Genomic DNA, 24,469 nt, shown 5'->3' on the forward strand with positions numbered 1-24,469 from the left:
CTATAGTGAAATGGAATACAGGTCACCAAGTTAACTACAGAGCCTCAAAAAGGCAGCAGATGGCAACTCTCAACCCCAGCTCCCTCCCAGAGTATCCCATCACTATTACTTTCACATCCTCTTTCTATAAACATGCACACACACACACTTCCTCTTCTGTTAAACTCTCCACAGTTACATGGAATATCAAAGCACAAAAAGTTAAGGTTTAGGTTTCTGGTTCTCCTGCTGTTAAATTCCAGTGAAACACGTAGGAAGCAGAAGAGAAAGCAGAAGGCAATGAGAGTTTCTAATAGTGTAGTACCTGTTCAAGGATTCAAGAGTGGGGGAAAGAATAAAATTCCTAACTCAAATCTTTAAAGTGAAAGCAAATCCTTAAAAGCAAGTAATATCTCTGTAGTACAGAAAAAGCCCAAAGGAGAAGAGGTTTTTCTGTACCACAAAGGACAAGTTTGTTCTTATCTACCAAAATGCCCTTGTTCCAAGGTAAAAAGAGTTTCTCCAGTTTTAACACCCAGATAAATTAAGTGTCTTAGCTATTGGTGTATGTAGATGAATATTTGAAAGGAAAAAGTCATACAGTGTAAGAGTACAAATCACCTACCTACATATACTTTATTTATGAGACCTTGGTTTCTTCTTGAAAGTCTGAGATCTGCAGGTGACAACTGATAGTGTGATTATTTTTACACACTTATTTTAAAGCATTGTACCCTCCTTGAAACTTTGTAATTGAGAATTTGATATTCCAAGAGCACGTCTTTTTTTTTTTTCTAACTTTCAGCATAACCTTTAATAATACACCAGACCCATTAAAGATGAGCATTTCCATGAGATCAACAGAAACCACTGAAGTCAGGGTAGATCTGGAATGAACTGATTAAATGGGACAGATCACATGTGCCTGTGCACAGGCAAGAGCTAAAAGCCCCCAGTGGCAGAATTTAAAGCAATGTTTGCAGGAGCAGGGCAGAGCTGCAGGGAACGTGTGGGACCAGCCTGAACCAAACTCCTGTTCTTCCCGTTCCACTGGAGCAGGGCTGAGTTACTTGGGATGCACAGAATGCAGGAATCAAATGAACTTCTTTGGGAGACTAATCCAGAGAGTGGAGCACCAGGAAATCAGTGACAGTGGGCATGACAGTGAACAGTTTGATTTGCCCTCAGGCCTTGCTGAAGGACTAAAACACATCTTGTATCCTCCTGATGGAGACCTGTGCTCATACAGACCAAGTTCTGGAACAGCCTGAGCCCAGTTTCACTCCCAGTGACACACAACAACATCTGTGTGCTGAGAGGGAAATCTTCCCTATGAGATTTACAGCAGAGAGGAACCCAGACAGCTTCCCTCACTCCCAAGCCTTCCACCTTCTTTCCCAGTTCACCCACACAATCCCAGCTGGGTCTTTCGGGCCTCTCCTAGAGCTGCACTGTCTCACACTTCATCTGCTTCTCGCTGCTTTTGCAACTGCCTTTCACATTTGGGCTCCCCTGTGACAGCCAGAAACCAGCCAGAGACACCAGGCAGCCAAAAAAAAGCCAGGCACAGGAGGAATTTAAAGAACCAAACCAGGGAAGGTCTACCATGGCAGTCACAAAGCCAGGAACCCAGACCACCACCTGAGGCTGTTTAAAACACTCCTGCCATGGTAAGAGATATTGGTGGGAAAGCTCTGAAGTGATGTTTTCTTCTAGTAGCTTACAAGCAATTAAAACAATGAGAAAATATTTTGGTCTAATTACAGGTATAAGGAAACAAGAGTGACTTGTCTGAGAAAAGGACATAAGAAAACTGGTATCAGGGACTGCACAGACAGCAGAGGTAGCCCTGGATATAACACACCATATCCAAGACTTCCACAGGAATACAACCACCCCAGGAGTAGAGGCACAGTGAGAAATGGCTCTAAACTTTGACTGAAAGCACAGACAAGCTTTGGAAAAGAGGAGCATGTATTTGGAGTTAAATGCACATTCCACTTTAAGAGTTTAAAGACAGCAAATATGGATCCACCAGCTGGGCAGCACCAGCTCTTGAGACAAGTGTGATTCTCAAACTACTACTGCTGAAGGCTGACTGTTTTAAGAAAGTTTTCTATGGGGGAGGCAGGACATATGGAAAAAAAACCCACACATATTTAGCAACATTTGAGGAGATTAACATTTTTTTTTCAGTGTCCAAGAAAACTTAGATGCAAAGAGAAATGCCTGTTGGCTGTGGAAAAAATACCAATTGTGGAATCACACTGACTTCCTTTGGTGAAAGTGTCACAAGATTTATTTTTTTTCTTACACTATTTCCAGAGAACTTTCTATAGGAAAGTATGTGTGACAGCATCAAAGCAAGCAAGCTGTCTTAACAAAATAAAAACATATCTGGTTCCAACCTTCTGATTAGAGCTTTGTTACTGGTTATAGTTCAGCTTCCTGTGTGACAGCCATATCTCAGCTCAGAGCCAACACCCACTCATGCTGAATAAATACCACAACAGTAAATACCCACATGAACCTCTTGCTCTTGAAGAGTGAACTCTGGAAATGTGGGATGGATGAACCAAACAAACTGAAAGGTTTAAATATCATTCCCACACACACCCCCAAAGAAAATGGGGTTTCATGTTGAGTGCAGTCCTATTTTTTCCAGATAGGAAGAAGCTGTCTCTAACTTCTAACACCTTAAATTCTTCAAGATTGTTCTCTTGCAGCCATTGAGTCTGTCTGGTAATTCTGGCAGCAGCAACCTCCAGCCACTATCTTGCATCTTTGAAAATTATAACCATTAATCTTTGCTTGTGTAAATTATTTTAAATACATCTCCTGTAGGAGATTAGTCTTTGACTGTAAAATACAGCAGAATTTAAGAGGTAGTATAAGTTAGTAGACAGTGATATGTGTTACAAAAGGTATCCACATTCTTTTAAAGCCAAGGGGGAAAGTAATCATACAAAACAAAAATGAAAATCCTCAGTTGAAAGTTTTAGGGTAGCATACATTTCTGACTGCTGAATGCTAAAAAACAAAAACACATTCTGAGTTTGATTTTTATTTCTTTTTAACAGAAATGCCTATCAATAAGAATTAACTACCCAAGGCCCTATCAAAGGAAACACCAGACTTTCCTCTACACCCAAAACAGACTGAATGTTTTGAGATATAGTGTGAAATACAATTTTTATCAACACAGTTACTCTTGTTTCCCCACACAAACTTATCTTCCTAGAGATGTCGTACCAGTGGTCTCTGGAACCTCAAATAGCCAGGAACAAAGACTTATCAACCTTAAACTGCAACACAATGTTGTTGAAACAGACTTTTTACAGTATTATGCTGGTGATAAGGAGCAGTCTCAAAATTGTCATTGTCCTTCAGAGCATCTATGTCCAGAAAGAGTCACTATGAGCAGTGAGCCGAGCTCCTTGGAAGATTTTCCCTGACTGGAGGAGTTCTCTGCTGTCCTCAGTAGATTTTAATTTGAGAGAACTGCCAGTTTGACAGGCCTGAACACATGCCCACAACACTCTGAGTTATGTCCTTGCTTACCAAGTCTCCATCCTGAAGCACAAAATTGCTCATTCCTTCCCTTATCCCACTAACTAAATTCACGCTATTGAAATAAATGTTGCCTCTTTTTGCCGATTCCCGTCAGAGATTAAGGATCCCTGACAACACATTTACCACTCACAGTGATTGTATCAGCATTGTAGCTGCAGCACAATGGAGCTTCCGTCACAAATTCTGAACAAAAGCAGCTTTGATGTGATTCCTTCCCCACCCCCCCTCAGAGCTCACCAGCAGACATGCAGGGCCACCAAACACCAGATAAAGTTTCTTTAATGCTTTGTGGTTACACAAACATAACCCTGATAAAGGTGATACAAAAGCAACTTGGAAGTGCATCAAAAGCCAAAACTGCTTTCTGGCTCCTTCTCCGATCCACCACCACCAGCTGAGCTGATCCAAGGTCAGGCACAAATTCTGACAAGAAAACAAACAAACTGCTGCTTTGGGATAAACACAGAAGGATTGTGTCTGGAGAAGAGCTGTCAGCTTCCTTTGGGGAGAAAGCAGGAGGAAAAACCATTTCACTTGTACCCACTTGAACCCAGCCCATACTCCTGAGCTGGTGTTTGCCCCAGTCCATCACGGAGCTGCAGTTATGGACAGGGAGCTGAACAGGAGCCAGAGTGTGCCCAGGGGGCCAAGAAGGCCAATGGATCCTGGCCTGGCTCAGGAACAGGGTGGCCAACAGGGCCAGGGAAGTGATTCTGCCCCTGGACTCAGCACTGGTGAGGCCACCCCTGGAGTGCTGTGTCCAGCTCTGGGCCCTCAGCTCAGGAAGGACATGGAGGGGTTGGAGCAGGTCCAGAGAAGGGCAACGAGGCTGGGGAAGGGACTGGAGCACAAGTGCTGTGAGGAGAGGCTGAGGGAGCTGGGGGGGCTCAGCCTGGAGAAGAGGAGGCTCAGGGGAGACCTCCTCACTCTCTGCAACTCCCTGACAGGAGGGGGGAGCCGGGGGGGGTTGGTCTCTTTTCCCAGGCAACCATCAGCAAGACAAGAGGGCTGGGTCTGCAGCTGTGCCAGGGGAGGGTTAGGTTGGATATCAGGAAGAATTTCTTTGCAGAGAGGGTGCTCAGCCATTGGAATGGGCTGCCCAGGGAAGTGGGGGATTCTCCATCCCTGGAGGTGTTTAAGGACAGACTGGATGTGGCATCAGTGCCATGGGCTGGGAACCACGTTGCGGGGTTGGATCAAGGGTTGGACTGGATGATCTCAGAGGTCCCTTCCAACCCAAGTGATTCTATGATTTATCTGTCAACCTTGCTGCAGCTTGGAGGGGATACACCTCTTATCTCCCTCAGCCTTCCTTGGCCTTCAGGAACAGACCTCAGCTAGAAGGTGTTTCCTGTCACTGTGCTCAGATAAAAACCACACACCACGGCCCTGAACACAGCCCAGGTTATGTGTGAGTGTATGAACACACACACAAACACAAGCCATTGCTTAAAGACTCTTCCCACAACCTGACAGAACAGCAGATCTCAATCATTTTTCACCCCTCAGCACAAGCAATAGATATTTGCACAGCAGAAGTAAAATAACTCACTGTATATCAAATAAATCATTCTGCTCATGTAACTTTCAGCACCTGAAGGGTTAATTTGCAGAAAGAAAACTTCAATCCTATTTTTAAATAGATTTGATTTTTTTTCTTTAAATTGTGTCTGCTTTAGATCAAAGACAACGGCAAGACTTTTTATTATTAGAGTTATTTGACCCTTATGACCTTTTGTGGCTTTTCAAAAGAAAAGTCTGCTTCCAAGTTCCAGCTCATCTTTGAACAGTGTTCTGAAATATTAGCCAGGATTAAGAGATTACAAATTAACTGGGAAGACTTAAGAGTATAAAGTTGAACTTCTTTCTCTTGGAGGAAATAAAGTACTACTTATGCAAACAAAACTTAGGCTAATTGCGTTTTCCTTTCAACACAGATTGCTACATTTGTATTTAAGCTACTTGCAGAAAGATACTTAGTATTACAAGCTCTTAATTGTCATGAAGTGTTAACTTTAAAAGCAGTGGGGATGGGAGCAGAAAATACAAGTTCGTGTTACTGCTGCAAAAGCAGGATGCAAGTCCCAGAGAAAGCACCTAAGAAAAAGGAATCCTTACTACTCGTTCTGAGAGAGAAACACTTCTTTGTATTCTGCTGCAGCCATAAAATCCCCCGAGTCACCAGGCACTGCTTGGGAAACTGGAAAACATGCGGAAAATGTTCAGTTGTCTGGAGAGTATCCAGTGTTACATGGGATTGCACAAGGAACTCCTGTACTGCAAGTGGCAACAAACTGCTGCTCCCAGTTGTTTGCTCCAAACACAACTTGACCCTGTGGATCAGTGGCCTCCAAACTTTATCAGTTTTCCACACCAGGAGAAGAAATATTTTAGCATGCACACCAAATATACACGTATTTATTTATAAATTATTGACATGCTCTACTGTACTAATATTAAACACATTATAAAACGTACAAAACCCAGAAGGTTTTGATGGGTGAAATAAAACACTTCTAAAATGGTGTTTCTCTTATCTTTTTAACGGTATAAAATATTTTCATCCTGCACCCCCTTTTAGAAACCACTGATGCAGGTGGCTAAAAGTGTGCAACGAGCTGCCAGATGCATTTCACCTGCTAGAAATCAGGATCAGCTCCTCCCAACCCTTCCACAAACCTGTAAATACTGTTCAGAGAACTGCCCAGCAGGGACTCTAAAATGCAAATGTGTGCCAAGCCACTGAAGCTCAGAGGGTTGGTTTTTTGGTTGGTTGGTTTGGGGTTTTCATGCACTTTAGAACTTCCCTTAATTCTTCACGCTGCTGAACTGCACCAGTGAACACTCACTTTCTCAGAAGCAATACAGGAAAGGAAATAATATCTTTTACCCTTCTAAAAGCAACAACACTGCACTGATTAATATTATTACACACCAACACACATTCCCTTTTTCAGATGGTATTTCAGCCAAGCTCAAGTTGTTCGTGGGTATACCCTGAAAGCTAAGAAAGCAGGAGGTTGTCTGCATTTTTTTTTTAAATCCTATTTACTCTGCAAGAAGGAAACTGTCAAACAGGAAGGAGAAAGATTTTATTCAAACCTCCTTACAAAACTGACAGCTTAAACACTGTGTTCACTCATTCTGAGGATACTCTATTAAAAGTTTGCTCAGTTGCAGCTCACTGAAGACAAATGCAAGAAAGCTATCCTAGCCTCCAAAAATTTAAATATAAACACTAACTGAGCAGAAGGATTTCACAATTATGGAAATTAGTTTGTTTTGCTAATCACTGAGCTGACTTATGCTAATGCTTCTTAAGAGCCATGAGAGAATTACTGGCATTGGCGTGGTGAGCCGAGTCTAAGCAAGGTGAAGTTTTCCCTCGCTGTCACCTGTTCTTCTGACACCACAATTAACTTCCCTCTTTGATTGCCCATCTAATCAGACTCAAAGCACAAAAAGAATTATGGATTGGAAACAACCAGCACTAAATAAGGGACTTATACTCAAAAACTCGGCACATGTGTTTCAGGAACAGAGAGTAAAGGATTTCGTGTCACACACACCACACATATCCTCCCTCTTTATTTTCTTTTCTTTTTTAACTGTTAGGGACAATTTGACTAGTTAATCAAATCACAAGCAGCAACATATCATTTAAACATTACTGGAAAGCACGTCAATATAGGGAAAAACTTAACCATCAGTCATACGTAGGAAAGTTGCTTTTTTCCCCTAAACTGAGTAACAGACAAGGAGAAAAACTGAAAGTTAACAATTAATGACAGACCAGCATATTTGCCATTTACATTTTGCAACTACCTCTCAGGCAAAGTCACATACTTTCAAATTTGGCTCGTAATTCTGTTGTGCACAATGCTGGCATCTTTTATGCCATTTACTTCAGCATCTCAGCATGACTTTGCCTACTATCCCTAATATTTTATCAGAGATAAAGACTTGCTAAATTGCTCAAAATAGAACTTAAGTTTTCCAGCTCAAAGTATGTTCAAGTGCCTTGCTTTCAGTTTTTCAGAGACACAGCAGACACTGCTTCAGGGCTCTATTCAAGTAAGACTTCTTCCTTAAAAGGAAAAGCTAAGTGTTCAACTGGTATTTCATTCATTTTGGTTCAGCTTTTCAGGAAAACAGTTCTCTCCCAGTTTTTATTGGGGAAGTAATTAGAGATGTTTGGAACAAGAAAACACAACTGAGGATTAAGTATTAATGTTCCTGTTTACAAAAGCAGAGCTTTCATAAAAAACAGGTTTTGCACTATTTCCAAATTCCTCCCCTAGAAACATATCCAATAATTTCTTCTCTTCTTGATACTCTGTTTCCATTACTTTGCTTTCTACAAAAACAATTAAAATGCAATGATTTTCACAACTAGGGAGTTGTGGAGATGAGGAGTTCAAATAACTGGTGACCATCAGCTGGGTGAACTCCACAGACAGGTATTAGAGCACTTCACAGAAGGTTTAAACAGATCAAGGGAGAAAAACCTGCACATATCCATAGCACAGCCCTCCTCTGTGGACTCTGTTTTTTCCTCTTCTATCTCACAAGTGTTAGTTCCTGATTCTGATTTTTTGCATGTGATTCTCACAAAAGTAAGTGCTGTGGCTAAATCACAATTGAAAATCAATTAGGAGAAGTTTCTGTTGATATTCAGTTAAATAAAGAGAGGAGTTAAATCATCCTAGATCAAGTTGAGATTACCACACCAGGACAGTGGGTTTTCAAGAAACACAGATTTAGTCGTGCATATTCTCAATTAGAATAACAACATACATTTTTATAACATCCAGAATATTCATTAAGCAGAGCCACTCTGAGTCACAAGTTCACAGCAAGTTTAACACTTAATGAAAAACAAATTTGGCAACTCTAAATTTGCATCTTCTCTAAAAACTTCTATGTACATTAAAAATTCATGTTCTTTATAACATTAAAGAAACCCAATGCCTCTAAATACCAACAAAAAAGCTTTCATCAGAAGCCTCAAATCTTTGAGACATTTGAGGGTAAAAAGCACATTCTGTCAAACTCTGGGCCATGAGTGTCAATATACAAACCTAAAGAATGAGTTTCTGAAACCCATTAAGCTTTATTTGAGACATGTTTGCTACTGCACTGAAGAATTTTCTTCCAAATAAAAACTCTAAACATCTGAGAAGTGCCATAGGGAAATATTGAGTGGAAGTTGCTCTGGAGTCCCTTGAATGCCAGGGCTCCTGTGGCAGCTGCAGCCCTTTGGAAGAGAAGCAAAGGAAAATATTCTCCTACTGTCAGTCCCACTCTTTCACTCAGCAAATGTCCCACTGCCCAGCAAATTATTTCCTCAAGTCACACAAAACCTTCAGGGAAGAGTTTTTAAAAAACTCTCACCTTAAAATCTACAGCATGAACTTCCTTTCTGGAGCACAACTTCAAGGGCTCTCCTGTGTGTTTAACAGTATCAGTTTAAGACCATTAAAAAAATCTCATTTCAATCTACAATAATTGTTTTGGAAAAGCCCAGGTAGCACATCAAATAAATGGCTGCCTTTTCATGCAGTTCAGAGAGTTTAAAACTTAAAAACATTAAAGTTTTAATGTTTCCTCACACATCCAGCACTGAAATACCAGCCACACTGTTAAACTGTGAAAGAACCCAGTAAGAATAACAGTATTCTCAGATGAAAAAAGACACAAGCCTTTGGTACAGATGCAAACCTTTCTTATTTGAAGTCAGTATCTTCTGTTCTAAATATTTTAGTTGCAGTTAGTCTGCACTTTCCCATTCAATATTTAGTTAATACTAACCCATGAGATCAAAGATGAGCCTAACCTCTGCTAGCAAAATTCAAGGCACAAAAATCCACTTGAATTAGATTCATTTTAATGAATCTAAAAAAGAAGGAACCAGCAACACCAGAACATCAAGCCTGAGAAGTTTTTCATGTCCTTAAAACCTAAAACCATTTCAGCACAGGCAGGAATTCCAAGACATCTGTGCATCTCAGTTGGGACAAGCTTGGCATTTCCAGAACTCTTCATAGGAGGAAAAGAAGAAGAAGAAAGACAACTTGTCATCTGCTAACACTCAACAAGAAAGTAAAGAAACCCCTGACCTCAAGATTTATTTAATTCTCACCAGGTTAGGCTGTAGCACACTATTAACCCACATTAAGTCTCAGGTTTAGTATGCTCTGTAAAAAGAATCATGGATAAAATCACAAAGTAGACCCTACTTATTAGAAGCAGAAAATAATTTCTCTCTCATAAATACATTTGAAGATCTTGCCCCACAGCCAGAAGCTACAACGTTGACTAGTGTATATAATATTTAATCTGCAAAGGATACAGAGCAGCCCAGCCCAGTCCCCTCTTCTCTTGCACAAGAAGGAGAAAGCAGCACCAGGGCCCCAGCTGCTCAAGATTTCAGCACACATCCTTGCTGGGTTGCAGCTAATACAGATCAGCTCTGACATCTGGTTTGTCACAGATGCCACGAGTACGTGGTGCTGACAGCTCAGGAAGAGTAAGGAAGAGAGGGAACAGGATGAGCAAGCAAGGGTGAGAAGCAGTGCAGCAACCAGTGCAGCTGAAAAGGTGTCAAAAAAACAGCTTGAGGTTCCTTATGAAGTGACTTGAAATATGGAGAGGATTTTTCCAAAGCTGCAGCCTCCTGTGGAATTAGTTTCCCAGAATAGACAGGCAGTTTCCAAGACATAGTGCTGAAACTCAGGAAGGCAATTTTACATAAAATCATTCAGCAGCATGAGTTAGCACTCAGGCCACCACCCCCTCAGAGCCATGCCCAGGACTACTCTGGAGCCTTAAATTTGCCAATATATGTATTGGTAGCAGTGGTTTCACTCCTTACACCATTCATCACCAGTTCAAGGCCTTCACTGGAGCATTTTCAGGCATTAGACTGCACACAAAGGAACTCCTCCAGTCTGCAATCACAAAGGACAGCTCAGGAATCCTGACAAGTGATTTCTACACAACTCCTGTAATGCCTTTGAGGAGAAGGCAAGCAAAGGCTAGAATATTAGATGGCTTTATGATTTCTATTTCAGAAAAGATATCACACTGTCAAACTTAGACACCTATCCTCAAATCTGTCCCCTGATACTCTGAAAATAATGTTTGGCAACATGTCCCTCACTGGAAGTATTTAAAAGGCATTGCTTCAGTTGCTGGTTCACAACCATTTTCAACAGATGAAAATGAATACTGTAAAAATAAATTCCTAAAGTGTTTATTTAAAACAGACAAATGTTCATTTGCCTCTATCTACAATTCCAAAGTAAGACACACCTTAACACCACCTCACTCTTACAGGCAGAGGAAACTGTGGAGACTTTGAGCATGACATCCCTAAAAGTTGTGTTGGAGTAATTCCAGTCCGTGTGCCACTCAGTATCTGACAGGGATTTTTCTCCAGGGTGGTGGGAAGCAGCATAACTCCTAGAGACAGCTTTAGTGGCAGCTATTCCCAACCTTATTTAGCATGACATTACTGCCTGGAGCCAACACAATGATAATAGAAGTTTCCACGACACAACATAGTCTCATTCCTTTTTCTACTGATAAGAAAACACTGAGAAGAATCAAATGCCTTCAGTACTTTTGCTCCTTTCTATACATGTATACACAGGCAAATATAAACACATAAATTATACCAACACCATCAATAAAAGTCTGTGCATAACCTGGGTACAACTACCAGTCAGGAGCAGCCACACAGAGTAATTCAAGAGTGAAATCCTGACCAAGACCTGATGGAAGGTATTTAAGGCATGGCTGAACAACACATGTTTTTTCACTACACTGAAAAAAATACACTGTAGGCAGCTAAATTCCTTAAAAATCCAGGATGCCAAAGTGAGTAATGGATTTCCTGCAGGTGACTCATTAGTGCTTTCATTTTAGAGAATAAAAAAAAACCAGAAACATCTTGTAAACACAAGCAGATATCCTTCAAACTAGGGCCGACCTCAGGCTTTGCTCAAGGCAAATATTTAACAAGATTTTTTGCCTTTTTTTTATTCAAGCTGTTATCTCCACGATTCAAAGAGGTCCAAAATACAGCTTTTAAGATTAGCAAATTTCTAAACATGCCTACATAGTTGAGGGAGGAGAGTATTCTAAAGCTTATCACCAGCCCTTTAGATTCAGACCTACCATATAAAGCAATATTTTGCTAGGTTTACCACTGTTATCTATTTCAATCCATGAATGCACAACAATTAATTCAGAGCAGCCTCCGTGGGACAGAATAAAACCAAGGCCTCCAACAACAAGCAGAGACACATAGTTAGATTACAGCCTTTTGACAGATTATTAAACACGTCAGCGAACACAAGTTATGACTTTGTTTGTTTTTTTTAACATGGCAATGACTCATCACACAGAAATCCATTTGCTCATTTCCGGGCAGTGGCCTCGATTATAAATGTAATAAAACCGTAAAATTGAGGATGTGCAGCTTTGTCTCAATACAAGAAAGAGCTATTGATCCAAGAGATACTTCCTGTAAGAGAACTGCTTCTTTCTTGGTTTTACATTAAACATACTAAGGGAGTTCATCTCCTAAAGTCTGCTGTCAAGAAGATGATCCGCAGACAGGGTTGGAAAAACTAAACTACAAACAGGTTGGAATGAGAAAGAGTGACTAACAATCAAGAGTTTCAAGCAGACCAAGAGACTCCAATATCACATTACCTCTCGTTGATCTGCAGGTCACACACAAGAGGGATCACATGTGAACTGGCTGAAAATGGAGAGGCAGGCTAAGGGCAAAATGCTGCTGAGCAGCACAGACAAACTGCTGGGCACTGGCAAAGCCTCCGGGAAGTTAATGGACACCAAGAAAAAATAAACAAACACAGCAATGGCTGCATGAAAACAAGGGATTGATGCTCGTAAAGTATTGGAACACCAGTCTCCAGAAGTGCAGCTCATTAGTTTGTGCCTTTATTAGTCTGGGTCAAGTAAGAGCTTTCATGCCTATGCAGATAACTACAGCTATCACAAATCTAAACCTGAGGGGCTGGGGGGTTTTGCACCCTGTGAGAGCATGTATTTCATTGACCAGCAGTGCTTTTTGCTAGCTTAACATCAAGTATTTTGTAAGATCACTTAGCAATCAAAGTACTGCTGGGTTAGTGGAGCTGATAGACTAGAATTAGTCATGCTAACTTGACACACACTGTAATTTTGTCTAAGAGACACAAACAAACAGACTGCATTGACAAGACACAACTCAAGGATGAAAACATAAAACAAGCAGTATGAAAAACAGTTCTTTGGGAAAACACAGATAACAATGGCATTTGATGTGTACCTATAAATTTGTCCAGCCTCTTTAAAAAAGCTCACAAAGTACTGTACTCAGACAACCAACCTGGCCACATGCACACTCAGCCACCACTTTTGCCATAACACAGATCCCAATTTTAGAAAGCTGTGAGCAACATCTGTGCAACCTGCCACATGTTTGGTGAAACCCACAGCTATTTAGAGCACCTTTAACACAGAAGCAGGGTCAGTGTGATCCTTTACATCAAAGCTACACGTGAGAATCACGGAGTCATACAGTGGTTGGGGTTGGAAGGGACCTTAAAGATCATCTTGTTCCAGCCCCATGCCATGGGCAGGGAGCCCATATTACTCAAAGCAAGACAGTTTATAAGGGCGGTATTTCGGTTTATGGACACCTTTACTGACCGACCTCCCGGGCAGGACAGGATAACCACCACTGTTTCAAAATTCCCATTAACACAACTCCGTCTCAATTTTTGTTCACGTTCCCTTCAGCCTGGTACTAATACGGAGAGTGGGCAATACGTAGCACTGTAATTGCCATCACACAGCCACCAAAAAATTCCGAAGCGCTTCAGAAGTCACAGCCTGGCAGGGGTTGGAACGGACCTTAACGATCAGCGAGCCCCAGCCCAGCGGAGCCACCTGTTCGGTTTCCCCTGGTGGAGGCGACCAGGGGGCACATTGGCTCACAGCCGCAATTCCCGTCCGCCAGGAGCATCCCTTATGTAAGGCTGTCACCACCCCAAACACGGCCCTTCGCGCCCCACGATGCTCCCCCGGGGCGGGGGGGGACCAGACACCGGCAACTATGGGGGTCACACCCGCAGCGCAGCCGGGCAGCGCCGCTTCATTTTGGGGAGAAACCAACACACGGAGAGGTGCGTGACCGGCGGGATCACGGGGACACGCTACCGGGACACGCTCCGGGACACGCTCTCGGGACACGCTCCGGACCACGCTTCCGGGACACGCGTGACCGCCGCGGCTCCCGCAGCCGGGGCAGCCGCGGCCGGTCCCGAGCTCCGGGGGCGGCGCACCGCGAGGACACGCCGCCCTCCGAGGGGGTCCCGGCCCGCCCCGCTCCCCGCGCGGGCGGCGGGCGCGGCCCGGGGGTCTGTGTGTCTGTGTGTCTGTGTGTCTGTGGTGTCTGTGTGTCTCACCGGCTCTCAGCTGCAGGCTGCCGTCCCTCCGGCTGCACACAGCGCGCGCTCCGCTCTGCAAGGATGTAGTGGTCCTTGGCTTGGAACAGCTCCATCCTCGCGCGGATCCCGCCGGCAGGGAAGGGCAGGGCAGGGAAGGGCAGGGCAGGAGGGAGCGGGGAAGGGCGCGCGGGGCTGTCCCGCGCTCCCGCGCCGCCCGCGCGCGCCCCGGGGCGGAAGGGGGAATGGCCGCTGCGGGGGCGCGGGCACGGCGCGGGCGCGCGCCTGCCTCCGCCGGCGCGAGCGCGGGCTCCGCTCCGGCCCCGCCCCCGCACGTGACACGCGCCGGCCCCGCCCGCGCGCGCTTAAAGGGACCGCGCCGGGGGGCGGGGGCTTGGGAGGGGCGGGGCCGCGCGCGCGCTCCCGTCAGCCAGATCCCCTCAGCTCCATCTCCCCTCAGCTCACTCCCCTCGCCCATCTCCCTTCAGCCCCATCTCCCCTCAGCTCACTCCTCTCACCCATCTCCTCTCAGCTCCATCTTCCCTCAGCACCATCTCCCCTCAGCACCATCCATCTCCCCTCAACCCCATCCCTCTGCAGCCCCGTCTCCCCTCAGCCCATTCCTCTCACCCATCTCCTCTCACCCATCTCCTCTCAGCTCCATCTCCCCTCATCCCACTCCCCTCAGCCCCATCTCCCCTCAGCCCCATCCATCTCCCCTCAGCCCCATCCCTCCTCAGCCCCTTCTCCCCTCAGCCCATTCCCCTCAGCCCTATCTGCCCTCATCCCACTCCCTTCAGCCCCATCTCCCCTCAGCTTTTCCCGTGGGGGAGCGACTGTAATTATTGGTGGAAACAGGCAGGAGTTAATACAGTGGGTAACTAGTGGTGAAAGGAAATCTCCCAGGACCTTAGCACAGGACTCATTTTCATTTTAGATGTTTATACAGAAGGCAGCACCTCCTGGTACAAGGGCAAGTCGTTCCCTCTGTCCCCTCTCCAGGCAACACTGGGAAATGCGCCACCAAATTTGTCACTGCCCCAGTCCCTTCCAGCCTTGCTGACGGCTCGTCCACAGGCTCCCAGAGCTTCTGTTTGACTACAGGAGCTGAAGTTCCACTGACTGTAAAAGAAGTGGACACAAGCAGAAAGCATCCTGTCCTGCACCCAGGGAGGTGAGTGACAGAGCCGCCGTGCTGCCATCCCAGGGGTGGGCTGCTGGGGAGGCTGGCCCCTTCAACTCACAAATAAAAATAGTCACCAATTATTATTAAACCACCCACAGCAGTAAAACAGCACTACTTTCAAACCACTCTTTGTAAATGTTGTTTTCTCTCTCATACAACATTTCTCCATTAAATGTATTACTCATATAATTTATGCTACAAGACATGTGACTAAAGGACAGTAAGAAATGAGAAATCTCCTTATAGAATGTTAACATCCAGGACCCAGGAAAGAGCTTGATTTTGGAAAGTTCTGAGCAGCCAGTCTAGAAAAACACTTAAGTGCATGCCTAACTTTAAATATATAAATTAAATACATTTGATCAGACATTAACGTCTTCTAAGATGAGCATGTGCTCCAGAACTTTTCTGGTTTAAAGACTCAGAACTGAATGACTCAATGGGTCAAAACACACCCCTTTATTTTTGCTCCCATGCCTTTAGTCTGCACTATCATTCCCTAAATATTTATCACTTGCAATATCATCTCTATTCTGGGTGCGTTTCCCGAGCAGTTCAGTGTTGTAGTGCAATGTGCAGGGTTGCCATTAAAATGCTTGCAGGGATTTCAAGGACAGACTTTGTTTTGCCCTTGATCACGCTTTGATCAGGGCTTTCCCCCCCACCTTGGGTTTTCTTTTTTCACTCAGTGTGTTTTCCATAGATTCACAGCTGGGTGCTGGTTTTGTGAGCCTGTCAGCATAGGGGGAAAAAGAACTGGAAAATGAATTTTGCATTTTTGCAATTCACTGTCACTGGCTGTTGAACAGTAAGGAAATGCACAGGCTGACAATTAGTCAAGCTGTCTCAGTAATACCTGATTGCCCCCTGCTTGATTTCAAGTTTAAATGCTGATTAATGGGAAGGGCCATACTTGGAAGTGCAATTAACTGGATAGATTGGATGAACACCCAGCTCTTCCTGAGATGAAGGATACCAGTTCTGGAATGACACTGGAGAGAGTGTGAGGAACTTTATTTCTACACGCCTGTGATTAAGAAGTCATGGAATTATTTTTTGGTTTTTTTGGCTATCATGCTCCTGGTAGCTGCCATCAAACATCAGAAAAATCGTGGGTCATCTCTTTTTTTTATGCTGTAGTAACTGTAGAAGCCTTTTTTCTTACCCTTCATACGCCTTGTCAGTTTTTAATCTAACTGTGCTTTGCAACTCTGATGCAAGAAGGGCTTTTGAGTTACCTTCCTCTTCTGAAATACTTTTCTGAAAAGGCTATTGTGTGCTTTTTAGAGGGGTTATGTTATGAATTAAATAGACCCTCTGAAAAGCCTGGCTTTGAGAATGAACCTCCTCAGAACAAAAGTCTCCTGACTGGCAATACAGCAGATAAAAGAGGTTTGTTTGGGACAGCCAGCAGTGGTCACTAGAACATTTCAGAAGTACCTGCAAATGTACTTTCAATATTAAATACTCTGGAAAATACTTGTATGTTGTGTTTTATAACAGAAAAACACAAAACCACTGGCATGAACATTAGCTTTTGGCATGAAAATGAAAACACACTCAAAAACAGGGAAAGCAGATCAGCACAAGAATTTTTGCCCGAATTTATTTTTAGCTTTCTTTCCACTGAAATAACTGTTTCATATGGCAGCTCTAGCTATCTCTAAAGGAAGAGCTACTGTGGTATTTCCTCCTTCCCCATGAAAATCTCTTACTTGCAATGGGAATATTCCATTTCACTGGGCACTAGGAAGACAGTAACCTTTTCCCTGCAAAGCCATGTGTATGTGGTTAATATCTGCAATATAGACAATGTATTGATTTCCCTTTGTTGCACTTGCTGTTAAGAGCAAATCAATGAGACCATTTTCAAAAAGTAAATGAGAATGTTTTGACTGCCTGTGATTCTTTTATTCTACATTTACAAATTGCACTTTGCAGGCTACCAAGCCAGTGCCCATGAAAAGATTCCTTACTGTGCTGTTGGTCTGCCTTCATCAGTTAAAATACTGTTTATACTATACCAAGGCCATATTGAATTCAGAATTTCTCCAAGGCTGTTCTTCGTTCTTTTAAAATTCACATCTAATTTAAAGCAGGTTCTACTTGCTTTTCCTTATGTGATCACCTGGCCATGCTGCTTTTCCAGTGATTTTTCTAAGTGTACAGAGTATAAACCAGTTCAGGCAGAGAAAGTCCTTCCCAAAGCAGATTGTAGTTTTTGCTCCCCAGCCTCATTTCAGTCTGTTCATTAATTAAAGGCCAATTAACCATTGCCAGAAAGCACTCAGGAACTCTACACAACAGCCTCCTTTTTGTGGGCTTTTACACATCTGCTTTACAAGAGACTTTCCTCTCTAGACCAGCGTTTGATAAAGAAAGTTCCAGTGGAAATGTTTCTAAAACAGGCTTCCTCACAAGCACTTATGTCTTTATTAGGGTGGCACAAGGTCACGATTTGGGCTGCTGTGGAAATGTTTCAAAGACAATTTTGTTGGTGATTCCAGAGTTCTCAGTTCTGTGTCTTGGGAGTGGAGGAGAATAAATTTAATGAAAAATGGGATGGAAATCCATTTGCAACTCATTGAAGACATATTCAGTAAAATAAGATTTAAAAACAGCCTAATGGTTTTATTACCCTTTGGAAGAGCTTGCCTGACTTTCTTTACTCTTAATTTGGGTTGGATTTTTTAAGAGCAAAATACTTCACGTTAAAACCACCCAAACTTTTGCCTTTAGAAAAGACGAAAAGTAAAATTTCTGGATCACTGGAATTTAATGTCATTTAAGAAAAAAATATTTTTAAAAGTGGGTTTGTTTTTTTTCTGATACCATTTAACCAATTTGAATCAATTTTGGAAGTTGCTTTACTTTCCCTGATTTTTTTTCTATTTTAATATTACAGAAACAATATTGTTATCTTTCTGATGTTACCAGGATTCACTGGATTTAGTTTTCCCTCAAGATATATCATACTTTCTGTTTCTATTTCTGGATATGACTACGCAGTTTCTTAGTATTACAGCAATTAGGTGGTAAAATAGCAAAAATAGCAAAATATCTGTGTTCCATTCTTTGCATAAGTAACTTCCTGTGCTGTGAATGCAGCTGAGACCAAGCATCAAATAGGGCCTGAAGAACAGCAAGAGTTGCCAAGTACTGAAGTGTTATACTTTCCTTTTTGCCACTTTTCACTGGTTTTGGCTGTCAGAGGAGAAGGAAAGGTATTAGTTATTCAGTGCAAAAACCTGTCAGTTTTAAGTGATGGAAATAAATGCAGGAAAAGTGGGTTTTTTAAAAACCACTTTCCTCTTGCTCCACGTTCTCCTGGCACTTATTACTGCACACAATATTTATGAATTATTAGGCATGGTTTACATTAGTGCCATGCCTGGGAATTCCAGTCATGGATAAGGACCCCCACTGTGCCAAGTACTGTGCAAAGCCAGAGCAGTTCACATTCCAGAGATTCAGAACCAGTACAAAAGTCAAAGTTAATAGCAGAATGACATGTTTAAGGGATGGAACATAAAATAACAAGATATTATTGATCAGCTTGGAAGCCAGTGGGCTCAGCATTCCAGGGTTTAAGCATTACCATGTTGTGATGGAAAACATACTTTAGTACTCCATTCAATTAATAAAACTTTAATACAAATTGTTTATATTGATCACTCTGGTTGACTTCATCCTGCATATTGTGACTGTGTTTTTAAAATAGCATATGTACCTGTACAGCTGCAGCAAAAGCCTATGCAATAAATCACCTTGGGGTCAAATCCTCCTTTCCTTACCCCAGAAGTTGTTCCAGAAGGAACTCTTCAGAGTAAGGTTTGACATGCTGTGACATTCAGCAACAATACTGCTAAAACCAGCTTAAATAATCCTTTCCTCCTCCCCAGCTGTGTGTTTCTATTCCTGTACCAGGCCAGCACTGGATAGCCACAAGCACTTGTGCAGCATATTGTGAACTGAATTTGCAGATGCAGAATAACCTACTAAAACACTGTTTATGAAACTGGACTTCAGATCACAGTAACTGGAGCAACAGTGCACTTACCTGGTCCTTACTGAACAGAGGGAGCTGAATTCTTAGGGTCAGGACTTATTTTAGTGTCACTCACTCTGAGTTGCCAAGCAAATCTGCTCATGTCTATGTTACAAATACACTAAAGCCAACCTTGCCTACTCTAGGAAGCTGTGCTGTAGAGTAGGAAAGGACTTGGAGAAGTAAACAGCTGGCACTGAGGATCCAGCTTCTGAACTATCCACATTCCAGGGGCTTTATTTAAGATCAGATCTAGTTGTGTCCTACAGACCCCTTAGCAACTGGAGCACACCAGAGGCAGTCCTGCAGTGCTTCTCCTGGGTTTTGTTTCAACTGTAAGGAATCCAATTCGTGTCAGAGCAGCAGAGCCCTGTGGTGACACTCACAGGTTGCCATCCAAAGGAGCTTTGTCCAGTGGCCATCACCTTCCCAAAGATCTTCTGTAGCCAGATTCACCACCACAGAGCTGATGGCTGAGGAGGTGATTGGTTTTAACCCTGGCAGGGAAGTTATTCTGTCAGACAGTTATTCAGTCAGACAGAGCCACAATCAAACCTCAGTGCCACACCTACCCAAGGGTCTCCAGCAGAACTCATGCTTGCAGAACCTCAGCCTCCATGTAACACCACATTTACACTGCAGATACACACTCAGTACTTAAGAGAGGAGTGGGGATGTGTGACATTTGAAGAGCGACACGGAACCCTTCCCTCCCCAGAGCAGAATCTCTAGCTGCTAGGCAATAATTTAGGGCAAAAAGCACTTATCAGCTTTTCCTTCATCTGTGGCACGTGGATAAAAAAGTCCTGTATAGCTTTTGCAATCCTCAAGCTCTTGATGCTCAGTTAAGTACTCCACCGGTAATTAGAATTCTTATGACTCTCCAAGGGCTAAACCAGAAGATTAAAAGACCTTTATTTTCCTGTGAGATTATGTGTTCTCTACTTGAGTAACTGGAATAGATGATCATTGCTATATGCAGGCTAAAAGTGTTTATTGCTGGCTTTGCATTTCTTGGGCAATGATATGTAGGTCATTGTAAAACCTAGGGAAGGAAGACAGACATGAAACTGAAGAGGACTGAAAATCTGAGTCCTTGTCCTTGAATAAATAACAAGGTCTCTGTACCTCCCTTTTACATAAAGGTAGCATTTGTTCCCTACTGTGCAGAAGTGTTAGAGCCTGACTACATTGACAAGTGTAAAATGTTTAAACTGCCATGGTGAGAGACATTACATTCATATTTATATGCAGATAAATGAAAGCAAGTTCTATCTTTTCTGTAAATAATAATAAAATAAAATTTATGAACAATCACACCTCAGACAAATCAGGGAAGTTCTGTACTATTGTTGGAGTCAGTCAGGTTTTACAGTTGTGGAGGGAAATGCCAGTGAGAAGCAAGATTGGAGTGGATCAAGGTGGAATCAGAGCTGTGTGTAACACCTGGCAATGTGCCTTCACTTTGTTTGACATTTTAATTATGTTACAACATTTATTTATCTATCTATCTGTCTATCTATTTGAACCATTTAATACTGCATTTCTATAACAGCTTTATACCCTAGCTGCATGACTATGTGTGATAAATCAGAGAGCTATAACACTATGACAGCTATGAGTTATGCAGCTACATGGATGACTCAGCTTTGCCAGATGTTTCTGAGAAAAGGTCAAAGCCATTCCTAAAAAAAAAATTAAAATATCCTAGAAACTACATATAAATAGTCCATTACCTCTTTGGGGGGGAAGGCACAGGAAGAATTGCAAGGCACCATTTCATTTATAAAGGTAACCTGTCTGCCATATACACCATTACAGCATAGAGGATGTAGGAGGAAAGAGATCTATCTCTGAGTAATTATTGAAGGCAAAAATGACAAGCATGTGTTGTTGCAGGAGTCTACAGTGTGTCATCAGTCCAGTAGGACCAGGTGGGGGTGTGATAACCTTGGAGAAGTGAATTCAGATCTTTGAAAACTGCCAGAGGATGAGCAAATCCCCAGAAAGTAGGAAAAGTGTTTGGGCTCCTGATTTACTCTTGTTTTCTAATGTTTGTGAAACCAGTGGGAGGTTCTGGCTTTATACATATTGAGGAATCTGTGCCACCATCCTGACCTTCACAAAGGCAAAGAAGGAAGGCTCACAGGATTTTAGGTCAGTCAGACCCTTTTCTTAAATGAAAAAAAAAGAAAGAATAGAAAAAATACTTGAAGTGTGTACTTTCAAGTATGAGCAAGTGTTAAGAAGTAGCTAATATAAAAAATGTGAGATTGAATCAACATCCTTTCCTTTTTTATGACAGTCCAGAAATCCTGGGCAATAGTGTGCATTTGCACTCAATATGACTTTTGATCCTGTTCTTTGTGATTTTCCCATAACTGTCTAAGGAAATACAGACCAGCTATGACACCTCCACAGTCTCAATAATTGGGAATTTTCTCCTGTAGAGTGGTTACTAATGGTTAGTGCATGAGTTTGGTAATATCCTGTATCTTTATCAATGGCCCAATAATGGAATAACAAGGGTACACAGTAAATTTATCAGGCTGGAAGGGTCAGAGAGCCCACTGGGTACTGGGATTCCATTATGAGATTATTGTGGTAAGGTGAATAAATTACCTGAAACAAATGAAATATCTGGCAAGAGAAAAATATCCAAGAGCAATAATCATCTGTATAAATACAAACACAGGAACAGTTGGTTAATCAGGAGTTCTGGGGTAATCCTAGATCATAAATTGACCAAGAAATCAGTAACAAAAAGGTTAAAAAAAATCCAGTATACAATGAAGGCACAGGAGCATTGTACGTAAGACCTGTGCTGTAATCCTTTTACTGTGCTATGAGTCAGACTTCACTGGGAACACTTTATTAGTCTGATACAATCATTTCAACAATTACCAACAGAAAACAGGCCAAAGGAAAGCAAGGGTAATCTGAATTTTAGAAGCTGTGATATGTGATTTGAAGAATTAGGATACTTTATACTAGTTTCTCATGGGAAACAGGAACAGTCTTGAAATACATAAGAATTGCTGGAAAGAGGACAAGAATAACTGGTTTCTTTGTCCACTGTCATTGAATCATAGAATGGTGGGGGTTGAAGGTGCTCGTGGTTCACCCCCTCTGCTCACAGTGGGATCAGAGAGAGAAGGCTGCCCAAGGTCATGCCCAGGGGGGTTTGAGTCTCCAAAGACTGTGACTCCACAGCTGCTCTGGGCAACCTGTGCCAGTGTTGGACCACCTTCACACTGAAAAAAAATAAATCTTAACTTTAAATGTAATTTCCTGTATTTCAGTTTGTGCCCATTTCCTCTTATTCTTTCGCTGGATACTCCTGAGAAGAGTCTGGCCCCATCCTCTTTTCTTCCTCCCATCAGGTATTTACACACATTGAAAAGATCCTCCCTGAGTCTTTTGAGGCTGAACAATCCCAGGTCTTATCCCAGAAAATCCAAGGAGTAGTGAGCATAACCACAGGAAGAATGAGTTAGACAGAAACAAAGCCTTTGGATAAATAAGGGAATAGACTGCTCAGTGACATCAGCTGGGCAATATCCACCACTAGTGTTTAAGAACAGGTTAGGCAGGAACGAGGGAATGGGATCTCTTCCTAATCTCAACCTAGGATGATCTGTTGCAATCTTATTTTCTTGAATCTCAGTCTGTCTGCCCATCTCCACGTTTCCTGGACCTTCTTTTCATCCATCCTCCACTCTGTCTTTCTTGTCTCCTGCAGGTACCTCTCAAGGAGCAGTAGAAGCTTCTGCCAAGGTGTAGCAACCCCACAGAGCTGCCAATGCTTGCCAGCTCCAAGGAATTGCAGCACTCATCCTACTTAACCCTCTCTGCTTTCTGTGCCACTTCCAGTTGGGTTCTGAGTCTCCACAGTGACAGTCTGAGTGTCATGTCCTGTCTGCAGCTCTTGTGGGGTTATTTAATTTGGACCTGCCTCATTATAAATAATGTGCCAATTGGACTTCAGAATCCAGACCCACCTGAGAAATGCTAGGACTTTCACATTTTAGGCCAGCGGATTCTAGCACTTCCTTAAGGCTGTAGATGCTTCATCAGAAAGTTTGGGCCACAGCCTCCCAATTTATTGTTTTAATGAAGAAAAGAAAGCCTCCTTCAGAAGAGTTTTTTGCCATTTACCATTTTTTTTACTAGGCAACTGTTGTAAGCAATGCAAGGAAAAAGGTTGACACAGAGAACAGCCAAAAAAGGGAAGAAAGGCTGATATTCCATTTTTCCCCCTCAGCGATCCTTACCTCTTCACAGAATCAGCAGCACTGAATGTGCCAAAAAAAAATGCCCCAAAAAACCAAGAAAACAAATGAGCAAGTCCCCAAATAACTTTCCTGCTCAACTAAAGGAGTTTAAAATAAGGTTTCTGAGACCAACTGATGCATTACACATGCAATTGTTCTGTTTGGCCGATTTGATTTGCCTCAAGCTGGAATGTTAATTACAGAGAAAAAGATAAACACAGACTCTAGTTAAATTTGCTAACAATCTTAAAAATAGATGCTACTGCCCTACTCTTAATCAAACACAGCATCTAAAGGCAAAGGCAATTTAACACTAACAAAATCAACTCTGGTCACGGATTTGATTCTCAGTTGGAGTATGTAATTTGAAGTATCAGTTTTGCTTAATGTATTTGAATTCAGTTTATAAAAGATAAAATAAAAAATATATCCTGCCATGGCTGTATCATGCTTAGGGGAAAAGAATTTGGGAAGCACTGGGAATCAACATCTTTATGTTATACTACTGACACTGCAATTAATTTACTGTGCTGCTTGTAAACTGAAATAATAGGAATGTGATCTATACCCACATATTTTATGACTGGAAACACTTTGGAATCATGTAATTAAAATACTTCCTAAGTACACGGAGGAGCGTGCAAAGTTCCCTGAGATGGAAATCAGGTGAAAAATAATCCCTAACAATTGTGACAGCAGGATTCATTTGTGTGGGCAGTACTCCATTACACAAAGACCGATTTTTGCTCTCTGCTTTACACATCCTCTTCACACAGTCCAGTTTGCTCAAGAGAAGGCTGCATCAGCTATCATTCCAAAAAGATTGGAGCAATCCTTAGAGTCAGGCTGCTGTGGCTCCTTGGTGGCTTTTGTTGGTGCCATGGGTCACTTTGAATGAATGTGCAACCACTGCATCTCAGGGGAAAAGTGGCTTATACGGGTTCTG

The 24,469-nt window shown here is 42.5% G+C and overlaps 1 protein-coding gene across 1 annotated transcript in view; it reads right to left on the reverse strand.

The window, feature by feature from the left end:
* Positions 1-14,131, reverse strand: part of INPP5F (inositol polyphosphate-5-phosphatase F) — a 41,524-nt gene extending 27,393 nt beyond the window's left edge. Inside the window, exons 1-2 of the mRNA XM_018078425.2 lie at positions 14,037-14,131; positions 13,283-13,362 (exon numbers count right to left, since the gene is read on the reverse strand). Of these exons, the coding sequence (XP_017933914.1) occupies positions 13,283-13,362; positions 14,037-14,131 (175 nt within the window). The remainder of the gene's footprint in view (positions 1-13,282; positions 13,363-14,036) is intronic.
* Positions 14,132-24,469: the final 10,338 nt, after the last annotated feature.

This window comes from Manacus vitellinus, unplaced genomic scaffold (genome assembly GCF_001715985.3).
Source record: "Manacus vitellinus isolate BGI_N305 unplaced genomic scaffold, ASM171598v3 scaffold_40_pilon, whole genome shotgun sequence".
NCBI lineage: Eukaryota > Metazoa > Chordata > Aves > Passeriformes > Pipridae > Manacus > Manacus vitellinus.